The sequence below is a fragment of the Martes martes genome (assembly GCF_963455335.1).
Source record: "Martes martes genome assembly, chromosome: 2".
NCBI classification, from domain to species: Eukaryota; Metazoa; Chordata; class Mammalia; order Carnivora; family Mustelidae; genus Martes; species Martes martes.
In genome coordinates this window covers 168,650,363-168,667,362 of record NC_137889.1, presented here as the reverse complement: position 1 = coordinate 168,667,362, position 17,000 = coordinate 168,650,363, and the positions used below count along the sequence as shown (strand labels likewise).

At 36.0% G+C, this 17,000-nt stretch overlaps 1 protein-coding gene across 1 annotated transcript in view; it reads left to right on the top strand.

The window, feature by feature from the left end:
* Positions 1 to 17,000, top strand: part of ARAP2 (ArfGAP with RhoGAP domain, ankyrin repeat and PH domain 2) — a 181,820-nt gene that overhangs the window by 80,847 nt on the left and 83,973 nt on the right. The window contains exons 14-19 of the mRNA XM_080797715.1: positions 763 to 937; positions 1,398 to 1,532; positions 10,409 to 10,553; positions 12,670 to 12,772; positions 13,444 to 13,642; positions 13,825 to 13,888. Coding sequence (XP_080653841.1) covers positions 763 to 937; positions 1,398 to 1,532; positions 10,409 to 10,553; positions 12,670 to 12,772; positions 13,444 to 13,642; positions 13,825 to 13,888 — 821 coding nt within the window. The remainder of the gene's footprint in view (positions 1 to 762; positions 938 to 1,397; positions 1,533 to 10,408; positions 10,554 to 12,669; positions 12,773 to 13,443; positions 13,643 to 13,824; positions 13,889 to 17,000) is intronic.

The window sequence follows — 17,000 nt, the reverse complement described above, 5'->3', positions numbered from 1 at the left end:
TGTTGTTTTATTACCACTGCTTGCCATTCCTCCTCCCCACCCATACCCTACACAAAAGGAAAGATGCTGGATTGGCTTTGCACTCACCTTTCCAATTCTTTTTTTTTTTTTTAAGATTTTATTTAATTATTTATTTGACAGAGAGAGATTACAAGTAGTCAGAGAGGCAGGCAGACAGAGAGAGGAGGAAACAGGCTCCCTGCCGAGCGGAGAGCCCGATGCGGACCTCAATCCCAGGACCCTGAGATCATGACCTGAGCCGAAGGCAGAGGCTTTAACCCACTGAGCCACCCAGGCGGCCCAACTCACCTTTCCAATTCTGAAAGCACAACAGTACTTTAAAAAAGGGTATAGATCCTAATTAGGCTGAAACATTACATACATACAACATTTATATGACAAAACATTTAACAGATACTTCATTATGACATTTTAGATATTTTGTATTTTCTGAGCACCCAGCCATTATCATACTAAGGAAGCATAAAAAATGTCTTCCTAAGGAACTATGATGGATTGGAGGCTGAACATCACAACAATGGAAGAATGAATTAAAACTCGGAGCTCTTAGGTTGTAATCTAAATTCATACAAAGTAGACCTTTTGAACCTGTTGCTTAATTCAGGGCATACTTATTAGCTTTCTTGGTTAAAAAAGAAATACAAACTTCATTTTATAAATGGCTCAGCAGACTTCCATGCATTTTAATAGCTAGAATTGTATTTCCTGCCCTTAAAACGTGTATTGTCTTTTAACGACCAGGCTCTGTGTGCTGCTGTCGTGAAACCAGATGTTCTGGAAACAATGGCTTTGCTGTTCAGTGGAGCAGATGTCATGTGTACAACTGGAGATCCCGTGCATAGCACCCCCTACCTGCTGGCCAAGAAGGCTGGACAGAGTCTGCAGATGGAATTTCTCTACCATAACAAATTCTCTGGTCAGTTCCTGTCCCTATGTTAGCCTGGTCTCTTCTGAAATATATCCCTGAAAGGACTGAAGCACAAATCTGCTTATTTCTCAAATAAGAAAAACCATCAGAATGAAGATAAGTGTGATTATTAAAAAGAGGGAAGATGCTGAAGACCATGTTCTGTTTCATTTCAAGGAAAATTTTAGGAAATCTTTTATAATTCTTTAATCTTATAAATTAAAGATTAAAATAGTTAATCCCATCCAATCACTTTCATCAGAATTTTATTCCAATTTTCATATGTGACTAATAAAGAGAACAATTGCTTATTTGCAAATTCAATGCAATGTGAAATATCTGTATATTTATTCTGTGGTGAATTTGAAGTAACTTTTCTTCTAGTTGAAAACTCTCTGATGTATTCATAAATAAAGGGAAAGTATTTACATTTTAGATTTCAAATGTATTATTTCTGTAATTTTTCCAGATTTCCCTCAACATGACATTCACTCTGAAGGTGGATTAAGTCAAGAGTCCTCCCAGTCCACGTTCCTCTGTGACTTTTTGTATCAGGCGCCTTCTGCTGCTTCTAAGCTCTCTTCAGAGAAAAAACTGCTTGAAGGTATCCTTTCAGCTTCTTTTCGACTTTGTTATCTGATAAAACTTTATTTCATTATCAAAACAATTCTGTTTAAATGTTGATTTTTTTCCCTTAAGATGTTAGATTTGATCTTGCAATAGAGAAATTTTTTTTTTTTTTTTGAAGATTTAAAAATGCTTCAAGGCACAGATATGCTATTTCTTGCACTGCAGCAGGGGTGTACCACTGGGTCGGAATGCTATGTGAATTCTCAGCAGAATTCACTAATGTCTCTTTATGGCCAACCAACTCTGTTTCAGGATTTAAGGGTTATTCCAAAGAAATGTGCAGCTCAGCCCCTTCCCTTAGGGAAAAACACCCTAACTGGGGAGATAATAGAGATAAATGTCAACACATAGGCAGAACGGACAAGTTTTCAGTATATATTCTATTGGCATTGTAAGGGATACAAAATAGTTCATTCTGATTTTTAGTGTGCATGTGTGTGAATAGAATACAGCTTAAGTGTTGTTTGAAAAAAATGATGAGAATTAATTTAACAACCTATTCTCGGTTTGGGGAGTTATCTGAGCAGTCACGGTAGGCATTTCTCCATTTCTGCATCCAGCTCCCAGTGTCAAACATATACTAAGCATTAGGAATTACAAAATGAGTAAGACATAGGTCTCATGGTCAATACATGTGAACTAATTTGGGAAATACAGGCAGAAAAATATGAGATCTGTCTTACTGGAACAAAGACAATTTTAAGAGAGATTAAGTTGTATAGGCCAATTGGTGGGCGCTTAGAGGCTTAGGAGCCTAGTATTAATTTCCTGGGTGGTGTAATCCAGATGTACCACTCTATCAAAGGAACAATAGGATGAAAAACTGACTTTGGAGTGTTAATCCTGATCTTTGTGCATTTAGAGTGATTATTTCGGTATAAATGCTTTATGTCCAAAGAAGTGCTATCCCTAAGTAGAATTATATTGGGATTAGCCCTTCTTTATTAGATTTTCCAGAAAACAGTAGCTATCCTTTAGTGAGCAGGTACTATGTGTAAAGCATTGCTTTAGGTACTTTATGTACATTAGTTGTAATCCTCATAATTAAAAATGGAAGAGCTCAGCAGGAAGCAGAATTTTATGTCTGATTTGTGTTATAATTATTTTTGTAACACTTTGGCCTTGGTCAAAGTGTTGTGGCTGGATTTGAATTTAGATGTTTTTGGTTCTTTCAGCAATTAGTTATTAAATGTTTTCCTGCACTCAAACTAATAAAAATGACAAATTTTATAGAGATTTTTCTTGAAATCTTCTATTGTTCTTCAGTATTTAACCCTTAGGTAGTCAGAAGTTGGTCAGAAATGGGGAGGGGAGTACCTGAATAATCTGTGAATTGGCTATAGTAATTATTAGAATAATTGAATACTAAGCAGTTAATGCACTATAAATAAGCTTATAAGTTTTCTAAAATATTTTTCTCTGAATAATAGGAGATCTTAGACCTACCCTTCAAATCACTTATAAAAAGATGAAATAGGGTATTTAAAATATGACATTTTCTTTCTAAAACTAAAGTGTATCAAATACTTTGCAGCTAAAAATAAGCTTTCATTTATTTTTTGGCAAAAATAAAAAAAAACTTTGTGCTTATAATATTTATAGACTTAACACTTTGTTTTTAATATTTCCTTGAAATAGATTGCTTTTCTTAATCACTTGAGGAATAAATTTATGTTTTAAACTTGTAACTAAGTCATTCTTTACTTTTATCTTTTATAAATTAACTATGGATTTTTTTGTTGTTGTTAAATTTTATTTACAAAATTAGAAACTGGTACATTCTTTGTAATTTAATTGGGGGTGTTTTCTCATTTGGGAACATCCTGTTTTAAGTAATATGAAATTAAGCTTTTGCACTTTAGCGCTATGTAGCACAACAGACGATTTCATCGGAAAATAATCTCCTGGTGATGTCTTCATCTCTTCCATCCAGTTTGTCAGCAAGTTCTATCATTTCAAACTCAAAATAGACCTTGAATCAGTTGGCTGTTCTCCATCTGCACTAAAAGAATCTCAGCCCAGCCACCATCATGTCCTGCCTGGTCTGCAAACCGCCTCCCCACAACTTGTCTCCCAGTAACTGCCCTAGCTTCGTTCCAAACCATTCTCCAAAAGCAGATTTAGTGATCTTTAAAAATATAAATCAGATCTTGTATTTTCATTGTTTGAGTATCTTCAGCAGTTTCCCGTGACAGATTATATCCCTGTTCCTTGGTGTGACCTAAGAGACCCTCCTGTCCCCTTTCCCTCTTCATCTCACATTAGTCCTCCCTGCACTCACAGGCCTGGCCCCAATGTTTTCCTCTCCATTTCTGCAACATGCCCTTCGGGACTTGGACACTTGCTGTTCATTTTGCCAGGAGGGCACTTCCCCCAGTCTGGCTTTTTCCTCATTTTTCAGGCATCAGTTTAGTGCCACTGTAGTGTGCAGTCACTGGCAGCTCTTTCCTTTCATGGGGTTCTTCTTATTTCTGTCACAGTTTTTACTGCATGAAGGTGATCCCTCCTTTATTGGTCTGTCTCTCTCTCTCTCTCTGGTGAAAGCTCAATGAGACATTAACATTTGCTGGCTTTTTTAAGATTATCAAATCTTTTGTGCCTAAAACAGTGTCAACACAATAGTAGTCGTGTGTAAATATTTGTTGAGTAAGTGACCATTTCTCTTATCAAGTTATTACCGGTGTGAAAGTGCAAGAAACTTGTTAATATTTTGTTTTTGACTTGCACCTAGAAAGAGAGTTGTGGGTCTACAGACACGTGAAAAGATGCTTAACTTCACTAATCATTAGGGAAGTGCAAATCAAAATCTTCTTATACCTGTCAGTATGGCAAGGATCTAAAAAACAAGAAATAGATGTTGGCAAGATGTGAAGAGCCCTCATGTGCTGTTGGTAAGAATGTGCATTGGTGCAGCCGCTGTGGACACAGTATGGAGGTTCCTCAGGAAATTAAAAATAGGAATACCATATGATCTGGTAATTCAACACTGGGTATTTACCCAAAGAAAGTAAAACACACTAATTCAAAATGGTATTTGCAGCATTTTTTATGGTAGCTGAGTTATGGAAGCAACCCAAATGTCTGTCCACAGAAGGATAGATGAAGAAGATATGGTGCAGATATACAATGCAATATTACTCAGCTACAGAAAAGAATGCTATCTTGCCATTTGGGACAGTATCATGGACCTAGAGGGCATTACGCTAAGTGCAGTAAGCCAAATTCTGTATGAATTCACTTATATATGAAATCTAAAAACTAAAACAAATGGACAAATAAAACCAGAAACAAAATCATAAATAGAACAAACCAGTGGTTGCTAAAGGAGAGGGGGTTTGGGGAGGATGGAAAATAGGTGAAGGGGATTAAGAGGCACAGGCTTCCGACTGTGAAATAATTAAGTCATGGGCATGAAAGCTACAACATAGGGAAGATAGCAGGATTGTAATGATGTCGTGTAGTGTCAAGTAGTGGCCAGTGACAGCTATGCTTATCATGGTGAGTGCTGCACAGTGTGTAGAATTATTGAATCACTGTTGTATACCTGAAAGGCATGTTGTACAACTACAAACAATATAACATTGTATGCCAGCTAGACTCCAATTAAAAAATCAAGTAATTGCTGACGCAAAACATTTTGTCCAGAAAGTGTCTGCGTAAAAATGAAGAAAAAGTTGAACTACCAAGAAACAAAGTTCTGTTTTGTTTTTTTTTTTGTTGTTGTTGTTTTCATTGTTGTGGTTTCTCTCTCAAGAGGCTGTAGGGGTGTTACTCCTATGGAGCACCAGCCTTATGGAAACAAATGAATTATTTGGAAAGATTGAGAGATGAAAGTGTGGCTGTCGCCTTTGCCCCTGACTGGCAAGCACCTGGACCGCACCACTCCGTCAGCGTTTGTCAGAACAGCCAGAGAGCAAAATGATTAAACAGGAAGAAAAAAGTCAGCAGAAAATGCATGCTGTTCTTCAGAGAGTTACATGAGGCTTCAGACTGTCAGTTCAGGTTTTTAGGATTTGAAGTTCTTCTAGCCTCAGGTTATGAAGACTGATCTGTATTTTTCTTTTTCTTTTTTTTCTTCTCAATTTAGTGTTCATGAAAAGAAAGATTGATAGCTCGTGTTAAACCTAAGTATAGAGCTGAATAATAGCATCCTGGTTTTGTTTTCTGTTTTCTCCCCTCAACCGTATTTTTTTCCCCTTGGTGTCTTACTGTGATTTGTTGACACAGCGTTTGATTTTTAAAAAGAAAGTGGTTGATGTGGTTTGCTAGAAACTCTGTATTGTTTGTTTATATTTAATTTCATAAATTAGCACTGAGGAATTTTGAAGATCTTTTGTTCTATCAGTGTCTAGCTTGTATAGCCTAAACATGTTCAAGGCTAAACCACATTTATTTTATTTTTTTTAAAGATTTTATTTATTATTTATTTGACAGAGAGATCACAAGTAGGCAGAGAGGCAGGCAGAGATGGGGGGGGGGAGCAGCCTGATGCGGGGCTCGATCTCAGGACCCTGAGATCATGACCTGAGCCGAAGGCAGAGGCTTTAACCCACTGAGCCACCCAGGCGCCCCTAAACCACATTTATTTTAAATGAAAAGAATTCCTAGTGTGTATTCCTATTTTTCAGTGAATGCTGAATACCATCAGTTTAGGAAATCCTTCATCAGGAAACAACTTCCTGGTTTCAAAAAATAATAGTTTGCCTTCCCTGTCTTGGATTTACAGTGCACATGTGTATTAGAAGCTGTGACCTCCAGTCTCTCTAATATGTTTTAAAAATGGGCATACAAGCTCCAAATGTGTAATAGGCACAGAGAGGCAGTATTGTTCAGTGGTCAAGGGCTTGGTTCTCAGAGCTTGGCTGCCTGGGTTCTACTCTCCACTCCGATGCTAGTACTTGTGTGATGTTGGAGAAGTCGGGTAACCATTCTGTGCCTGTGGACGGGCTACAAGGGAGGGGTGTGTGATAGAGCTGACCTAGTAGGGTTTTTCTGGGGATTCAGTGAGTTAACGTATGTACAATGTGGAGACGAGTAGATGGCATGTAAATATGATGACCCAAGGGCTGAGGAGCCGGAGAAGCCACAGCAGAGGGTCTGTCTATATACGCAGCCATTTCTGATTTCCCCCAGGTGGCAGCTGACCCCCAGGTCCCAACAGAAGTATCCGTGTCCCTTCATCGTGGTATTTCAGTAGCTCACCTCTGGAGTCCTTTCTTGTGTTTGAGCAAATTCCAGTAATGTTTTTCTTCTCTGATCTAAATACCAAGATTGAATAGAAAGACTGAACGACCCCTCCAGCCACTCCAACCACCAGACACACCAGCTCTTGTCAAACAAACAGCTTGTGTCCTGAGAGTTACCCTTTTGTGGTCCCGGTTTTATTTCTGGTATTGGTTAACAGCAAGACTTCCTCTGTAGGAGAGTGTGTGTTCTCAAAGTCAGACTTAGGAGAGCCCACGTGAATTGGGCTAAGCAGACTGACGCAATCAGGCAGAAGCTCTTCATTGCTTCCCAAATGAATAGGAGTGCCAGATTTCCTATCACAGCTTTGTTATTAGAAATCCTCAAAGGTAATATCTGCAACTGCTTTGTCTGATCTCTTGCTCATTTCCAGTTACCAAAAAAAAAAAAAAAAAAAAAAAAAAAAAATCAAGGGTTATAGTGATGATAATGCCATAGTACTAAATCCCCTCAAGCTTCTGTTTCTAACCGAAAATGAGTTTATACTCACCTTTTTAAAGGATCTATCATTTGTTTTCCATTAGAATTTACATAAAAAATAGATTCTAGCATTTCCATTTATTTTATGCATCATGCATTTGGCACTTTTTGTTTAAGACCTTCCAATGACTCCCACGTGTCTGCCGAGAAAGGCACGAACTCCTGAACACCTGTCACATAAGACTCCTGGGGCCTGGCCTCTGCGGTGGGTCTGTGGTCTTCTTTCCTGTTTGCTAACTTCATGTGTAATCTGGTTCTCTGGCCAAATCGATTTTTGGCAGTTTCCCCTTTCCTTGACTTTTCTCACAGTGTTTTTTCCCCAGGATTATGGAGTAGTTAGAGCTCAAAATGTATTTTTTGCTACTTTAATGTCTTTTCAGTTATAAATAACTATTTTCAAAAGCTATGCTTCTCTGTGATACAGTTTATCATTCTAGTCTGAGGATGGCTTCCTTCTGTGAATGCTTCTAACCCCGAAAGGCACCCCTGCCACCACTACCACCAGGGTTATTACTGCAGACATAGCTCCTCTTGGACTGGACTGCACACTGCTTGAGGACAGGGGGTGGGATTCCTAGCTGTGCCAGTAATTATTTATGTACTCAATAAATGTGCATTTTTTTGCTTTATTCTTTATGATTATCCTCTTCATCTGAGTACATTATTTTGAAGTTGTTTTATAATTCCAGTTAGTTAATACTTTGCCTTTTCCTTGTCTTACATCTCGGAAATCTACAATGAATATTCATTTAAAAATTACGACATTTCATGATTTCCGTAGAACTGTGCAGAGTACATACTATGAGTCAGGATTTGGGGGTCCTGGATGTTCAGTATATCACCTTCCATTAGGCATTGGTCGGGTCTCTGTGAGCTTTCTTTCCCAGTACCCACAAGGAATTTTTTGTGCTGTTTTCCTCTGCCATTTTTGATTCAGCTTTTCATTTGGCAGTTACTCAGAATACAATGAGCCCAAGCTCTCAGGATTTTGCCCTTTTAAGTGCTTCTCCTCTTGATGGTTTTTGAGCCTAAACACCTCATCTTGTTTTCTTTCCAGAATTCAATAGGAGTAAAACAAGCCTGAACAGACCTGTTTCTGAAATAACGCTTTCTTCCCAGCCCCGCAGTCTTCCATTAAATTCCACTCTACAGACAGGCTTTGTATCTTTTTTAGAAATGACCCAAACTTTTATCTTCAAAATTAAAAAAAAGGGAAATTAGAAGGCCTTTAGGAAGTAGTTTCTGACTTCCATTAAGTCTCCATTCAGTTGTAGCAGTTAATAACTTTTCCTCCCTCTGTATCCATTTCCATTGTCAATAACAATCGTCTTAAGCTTAAATTCCATTTATTACAATGTCATTTCTGTGTGCATGCTCCATTGTTGATACTCATGGCTACATTGACTCAGATGTTCTGTTAACCTGTATGTATTACTGTACTTCCAGACTGATATTCTCAGAATTGATGCATTAGCAGAATTTGGCTTATTATGTACCTTTAAAGTACATAAAGTACATGCTCCGTGGTTAACATTGGTGTAATCAGGCCTTATTTTTCTTTGACCCTTTCAGTTATTCTTGCTCACCAACCCCAAACAAATCATTTCCGGTTTTGGTTTATCAACCCTCTTCCACCTTTAGTTGGATCTCAGTTGTGATTTCAGAAGCATTCTTGCTACCCTCCAAAACTGTTTATTTCTTTTTACCCATTAAAAAATAGCTTGGCCAGTCTCTTCTATTTTCTCTACTTTTGCTTCCAGACCTTTGAGATTGCTGAGAATTGCCAATTAGGGAACCATGCCTTTTGAGTTGGCCACAAATTCATGTTTCGTTTTGTTTTGTTTTGTTTTAACTAATCTGGATGCAACACACTAATTGGTGATCTTTATAAGCATTTTTCCCCTAATTTTTTATTTTACCAAAGCAGTATGTGCACAAGCATAATACAGCTTTAATGGAAAACGTATTTTGTTCTTTTTTTTTTTTAATTTTTAGACATTATTCTTTGTCTTGATAAATTTTTTTTATCTAATCTTTTTCCTGAAAGTAATATTACTTCTTATATTATTTCTATAATCTTACAGCTCCATCATCTTATATTGTCTTTTTCTCCCTCATGTTTTACTTTTGGGAGAGTTTCTTTTCTAAGCTTTCTCTCTCTCTCTCTCTCTTTCTCTTTTTTTTTTTTTCTTTTTTAATTTTTAAATTTTTAAAATTCATGATTCCATTTTAAGTTACCAAAATATATTTTTTGCATTCTTAAATTTTCTTTTTAGAACATGTTTTCTTGTTTTATGTCTACGGTATCTTCCCTTGACAGTCTGATATTACTTATAGTTTAAAAAATTGATTATTTTGGTTTTGGTCTCTGTCTTTTATATTGGAAACTTTCTTTTAAATGTTTGGGATCAGTTGTCAGAAGATTCTATCTCTTGCTAAGAGTGTTGGGATTTGGAGCTTGGTTATCACTGGCTTCCTTTATTGTATGTAAATGCAAGCAGCTAACTAGGAGTCTGTAGAATGTCCTGTAACCACTTTGTTTCTAGAATGGCACCTTACCTCTGTCTCCACACAATGCCTAGACAGTCACAGATAATCCATAAGCTAATACATGTGGCTGTGTTTTAATAAAACTTTATTTATAAAAACAGGTGATGATACAGATTTGGCCTACAGGCCACAGTGTAAGTCCCCTTACAATTTGAATTTAAATTCCCTAACCAGGGCATTAAGGACACGGCAGGTTAAGGCCCCTTTCTTCTTTTGCATACCTACCTAACATCGACCACGGTCTGTCTTTTTACACTACATGTATTCCTCTGAATAGTGCAGGCATCAGTCCTTACTGTTCCAGAGTTGTTTCACAGCAATCTCCTTATGGATCTGTCTCCTTTTCTGGTCATCGATATCATCGTTATTTTTGTCCTGTACATTCCTTGTTACTAGAGTGTACATTTTTTAAGAGAGCAGAGAAAGGGACAACTATATATCCCACACAGCAATAGCATACTCTTTCCACAAAATAGCAAATTAATAAATTTGAATCCTGTTGTTATTTAAACTGTGTATTATTTAAAAATTAGAATTATGATGTAACTCAGTTTGTGATTTGTTTTAAATTTCTAGAGACAAATAAAAAGTGGTGTGTTTTGGAAGGAGGCTTCTTGAGTTACTATGAGAATGATAAGTCTACCGCACCTAATGGCACCATTAACATCAATGAAGTTATCTGCCTGGCTGTACACAAAGAAGACTTCTATTTAAATACTGGGTAGGTCTACTGTTAAACAGGTAGGAGGTGAACAATAGTTTCTGATATTTTTCATACCAGATAATAAGAGTTTTGTTGTTAATTCTTCATTTACTTACTGTAGAAAGGTTTAGTAGTTTCTTGAAGCCTAATCATTTTGCAGCTTCTGTAAGTTCCTTAGGGAATTTGCTAAAAAGTAGGAAAATTAAAATATTATACTAGGTACTATGGAGGGCTAATGTATTTATATCTAATCTTAAATTTATAGCATTCCATTCTAGAACATGTAGTCCTAAAATTTTTATAACTTGCTGATTTGAATGGTGGACTAGTAGCAGAATTTATGCATTCATTTAATACATTATCATTCAAAGGAAAATATTCAGTAATGACTTATTTGCATTAAAATAAAAAACTAAATGTATTTAATATATTGAAATGCTACATTATTAAAGCATTATTAAATTAAAATTTAGCATATTGAAATGCTAAATTAAAGTAAATACCTAAAGATTTATTTTAGCATTTTAATGGTCTCAAAAAAGTTGCAGTTAAAAGAGTGAGCATTATTTATTTGATATATTTGACTCGAAGAATGGTTTATTAATTTTTTGTGAGGACTTTTAAAAACAAACCATCTAAGATACTTGGTGTGAAAGTTACATTTTGTAATGTAATTAATAAAAATTTTAAATATTAAAATCTGCATAAGTCAGTTTCATAGAAACATCATAATTTAATAGAAATTTCATGAGAATAGAAAGAGATTTTCAAAACTTTGTCATTTACATAATATTACATTTAACATAGTATCATTAGTATACCCTGACCAGTATATCCTAGATGAAGTGATTGTTTCCTAGTAAATCAACAAAACCGATTATTGGTTGAATTTGTTTTTGTTTTAATCTTAATAATGCTTTTATTCCTAATGAAGTATAAACTTAATGTGGCTTACTGTGAAATATTGAAATAAAATGCGTTTTAGTATTCAATTGCTCAATTAGTAAATAAAATATAAGTTAAAATAATACTAGTTTATGTCAGCATGTAATCATTCATGCTGATTAAAATAAAACATTCTTGATAGAATGTTCCTGATACAAGTAGGCATGCAAGAGAAACAATCCACAATGAAATAAGGTTATGAAGTAACTATTGCAGCCATGCTCTGAGTCTCCTTAAATAGCACTTTAAAGAGTTTGGACTCACTGATGTAGGCAGTGAGAGGTTTTTGAGATTTTATTTGGATTTGTATTTGAGGAAGAAAGCTGGCTGAAATGGTGAGAGAGAGACGGGAGGATGAGAGACCGCAATTACTGAGAGTTTACCTAGAGGAGGAGATCATTAGAAGAAAAAAAAAAGTGAGTTGAGAGAATATTATGACTGAACTAATGAGATTAACACTAATGAGATTAACTCTCTTGATGGGATGAAGAGCTGCTGTTAAGAAGAAATTAAACCCCAAGTTTTTGAGCTTGTTGATGAAATAGATGGTGATGCCTCTGAATTGAAGGAAACATGAGGCAAATACAAGCAGTGTGGGGTAAAAAAGAGGAAGAAAGATGATTTGGAAATGGAGTATTTTGAGATTTTTTTAGGTAACAACAGCAACATACTTAACATATTCCGGGAAATAGTTGGAGATCTGGATGAGAGTCCCAGGGAAGAATTTAGGACCTGGGATGTTACTCTAATTTTATCTAAAATAAGGAAATAAAATTTTGGGATAAGATGAGATAATGGGAGGAAGATCTGTGAAGTAAGACAGGAAGAGGGCTGATTAGAGAATGGTTTGGACAGTGTTTGCTTTAAACAGGGTGTCAAGATGGCCTGGTCTGGGAGGGAAGAGGAGACCAAAGGGATTGTCACATCAGTCAACTAATGAGTGTCTGGGGCATGAACACAGTCATGCATTAGAATGATTCAGTAATCAGAAGAGTATTCCTTTTGTCTGATACACTGTATTCCATTTAGTCAAATGAATTAAAATACTAATTGCTGGAAAAACATGGTAGATTTCAAAGCATTATTGGGTTTTCAAAGGGAATTTAATAAAAAACTTGACTTTTGTGTTATTTGTGTCCATAAGAGCCAAACATAAACAATGGTATCTTTTTATTCATATGTGCTGTAGGCCCATCTTTACCTTTGAGATCTATTTACCCTCAGAACGTGCATTTTTATTTGGAGCTGAAACATCTCAAGCTCAAAGAAAATGGACAGAGGCAATAGCCAAGGTAATGAAATATTACATATTTACCCTAAGTCCAGAGAATATTCTTAACTTGGGTTCTGTGGTTGAGCTTCAGAGATCCATAGAAATTTTACACAAGATTCTGGGAAAAATGTCCATACTTCATTAAGTTTTCAAAGGTTATAGTCAAAAGAGATTATGAGTTTCCTTCTTATAGCCTTAAGCAGAGAAAAAAAAAAATAATGTAGGACCTTGGAGGAATCATTCTTTGAATTCAGGCCCTGTTATGATGATTAAGATCTTTTCACTATTGTGAAGTCATTTCTATGTATGTCTCTTCATAGGTAGATATGTTATTCATTGTATACACAAAGGGGAAAGGAGCAGATTCAGTAAAAGATATAAATGGAGACAAACATTGAAGGTTGACATTTTGAAAAATGCCACAAATCAGCATAGAAGATGTCTTCCCATTTCAATTCTATATATATCAAAAAAAGTGGTTTGAGATGCTGCCATTTGAAAATACATTATAGCTGTGCAGTTTTAAGACTGATAGCAAGCTTAAATAATTGTTTAGAAATTTGGGTTACTTCTAAATTTTTTAGGTAGAAAAACTGTTTTTGTTTTTCTACTTTCCCTCAAGTCCATAGGTAGGGAAGGGGATTTCCTATTTGCACTGTATTTATTACTTTTCTGTATTTGTTTTAACAGCATTTTGTTCCCTTTATTGCTGAAAACTTAACAGAAGCTGACTATGATTTGATTGGTCAACTCTACTACAAAGACTGCCATGCCCTGGATCAGTGGAGAAAAGGCTGGTTTTCTATGGAAAAGTCTAGTTTGCGCTTTTGTCTTCAAATGCAAGAAGTTCAGGAAGATAGAATGCATTTGAGAAGACTGCAGGAGCTGAGTAAGATTTTTGTTCCTCTTTCATCTTAAATTTCTTTATTGTATATGATAACAGTAGCTTTTACATAAAATTATGACACCTGACTTCCCAACATGACTAAGTACTATTAATAATTGTGTCTTAATGGGTATTTAGTGTCATGTTTTAAATCATGGATTCATGCTTCTCTTCTCTCTCTCCAGCAATCAGCACAGTGGTTCAAAATGGGGAAAAAATGGATGTTTTACTCTTGGTAGAAAAAGGGAGGTAAGTGCATTTTTGCTTTTTACTTTTTATTGCAATAATTCTAGGGAATAGGGTGTTTTGGTTATCATGCTTGAGAGAGAACCCCTATTTTATAGCCTGTTGGAAGTTTGTACACACACACACACACACACACACCCACACTCTCTCTCTTCAGTAGAAAGAATACACCAATAAAGCTTGCAGATTTTTATGTTTGTTACAAAAAAAGTCAGTGTGATCAATTATACTTTTCTTTAGTGAGACATTCACATTTAAGTATTTGGAAGCAGTTTGGCAGTTGTAAATATGTTTTCAGTGTTGGTATGCATGTGAGTCCTGCAAAAATAAAACTTGATTTCTTGAATTTATTCACTTTTTCAACAAATATTAAGCACCTACTCTGTATCAGATACTATTATAGGTACTGGGGATTCAGTGCTGAATAAAATGGACATGGTTTATGCCCTCAGGAAGTATATGCACTCCTGGTAGAAATAGAATATAAGCAGGCAAAAAAAAATAATGACATAGTATCATATCCATCAATTTTAAATGCTTGAAGAAAAATAAGGTGAAGAGAGAGAGCATGATGGAGCAGTATTCTGTTGTAGATAGGGTGGTAAGAGAGGGTATCTTTGATTAGAGATGTGCACAAGGTGAAGATGCACACCATGGAGAGGTCTGAATAGAGTGTTCCAGGTATAAGGTCAGAGATGTTCTGAAGACCCTGACAGTGGGCTGCACTTAGCATGTTCACGGTCGGTAAACAAGCTGCTATTGTCTGGGAGATTCGAATGAGTTTGAGGGTGGAAAGAAATTATTTCAGAGATCTCTCAGGGCCTAATCCTTTATGACCTTGACCTTTGTCAATTCCTATTATGACCTTGACAAATCATAATATGTCAAGATTTGAATTTTATTCTAAGTGTGATGGAAAGCTGCTCATTTTGAGAGCCAGGAAGTAGAATGATCTGACTTTGGTGTTTAAAGTACTTCTGTGATTCCAGATGAATAAGCTCTTGGGATACAAGAGTGACAGTGAGTGTCCAGTTAGGATGCTGCTACAGAGGCCAGGCAAGAGATGGCGACGTAATAAAATAGTGTTGAGTGGTTAGAGCCGTTGTGAAGGCAGAGGAGGCCAGAGGGTTTATTGTTGGATCAGATGAGCGTAAGAGTTACGGTTACCCCAAGATTTTGGCCTGAGCAGGTGCATGAATGATAATGCTGTTTTTTCCAGATAACAAATATAGGAGAGTAGAATTAGGATATTAGTAAGTTTAGGGTAGTAGGTTGAGAATTTGGTATGGGAAATAGTAACCTTGAGATGTCTGTTTGACAGCGAAGTGGGCTTGGTTAGTGGCCATGTGGATAAAGAAGTCTGGAATTAAGTGGAGAGGTTGCAACTGGAAACAGAGGTTTGAGAGTCATCAGCACATTGATGTTATTTATCTAATGATCTGGATGGATTCACGTAGACAAAGAGTATGGACCGAAAATAGACTCGAAGATGAGCTCTAGGGACTCTAATAATTTGAGATCAAGCAGAGGGGGATGATCCAGAAGAAGAGCTGAGGAAGCAGTAGCTGAGTCACATCATAACATTTAGACAGAGTCTCTTGAACAAACTTTTTAAAAATTTTTTATCATTTGCTTTATCATTTAAAATTCCTTAATTACGGTGATGTAGTATGTTTAGCTCTACGAGAGTACAAAATAATTTGCAAAACCATCTATAATATAAAAATAAAGCTGAATTAGCTTTCCCTTTGGTTATTTGCTTTGCTGGTGACATGAATAATGACTTTCAACAGTTGTCTGAACCTGTCTTCTCTTCAGTTTCGTGGGATAACATCAACAGCTTTAGACAGCAAGCATATTGCTGTTTAGATATTTATGTCAGAGGGTGTTTTTTAATTTTTAGGCATAATTAGTATTCAGTGTTTTTACTCATTTATTTCTGGGATTATAATGGTTCATGATACTTGAGATTCTCATTTTTGGTACCAGGTGATGGTTTCACCATACTTTCAGAGTACTGTTCGTTATGTGTTCACACATAACAATGAGGTAGTAGTATGTTTAGATAGTATTATATTATTAAAGTACTAGCAGAATGTAGTTTTTACAGTCATCTATTCATATTTATGGAATGCCTGTTGCCTCCTACCATAATGGTGGGAAAAAAGTTGGCAGCAATACAGAGTTGGAGTCTGAACTCCCAGAGCTTATGTTCTTAACCAAATAAACCAACAGCAACTTGTTAGTTGAATTTATTGCATTTATCGTTTGTATTATCAGGTTACTATAGCCAAAGTGTTTTTTGTTTTGTTTTGTTTTTATCATTTTCAGGCTAAGAAGGATTTGACCAATGATACTTAGGTTTTAATTAAAATGTTACAAACATGGATTAAAATGTAGCAAACAGGGATTAGGATTATTGTAATCAGTTAGATGAATTTTTATTTAATGCTTATTGCATGCAGTGTACTCTCTCAATGCAAAATAGGGAAGCCAGAAGACCAAATGTTTTGTTATTTTGTAACATCTTTTTTATTTAAAGATTTTATTTATTTTATTTGACAGATAGAGATCACAAGTAGGCAGAGAGGCAGGCAGAGAGAGAGGAGGAAGCAGGCTCCCTGCTGAGTGGAGAGCCCAATGCGGGGCTCGATCCCAGGACCCTGGGATCATGACCTGAGCTGAAAGCAGAGGCTTTAACTCACTGAGCCACCCAGGCGCCCCTATTTTGTAACATCTTGACCTTTCCACTGGACTGTAGGAATCAAGTTCATGGAATAGTTAAAAACTAATGGAATTACAAAATAATGGTCAGAGCTACTTAATCGTGTTTTTGACAACAATTCCAAAAATTTTATCTACATGTGTTATTAACAAGTTATGTTGCAAGCCTTTTTACTAAAGTGAGGAACAAGGAATATGTCAGAAGTATAGGGACAAATATATAACCAAGTTATTTTCCTTAAATCTCTTTGAACAGCTGCCATACAAAATGTACCATTTGAAAGCAACTATATTTATCGCATGCTTATATCCTGCTTTCCCTTGTTTTTGCTATTTTCTTCAAGTCAATGATATTCTGACAATAACAAGAATATAATGAGCATGTGTATCG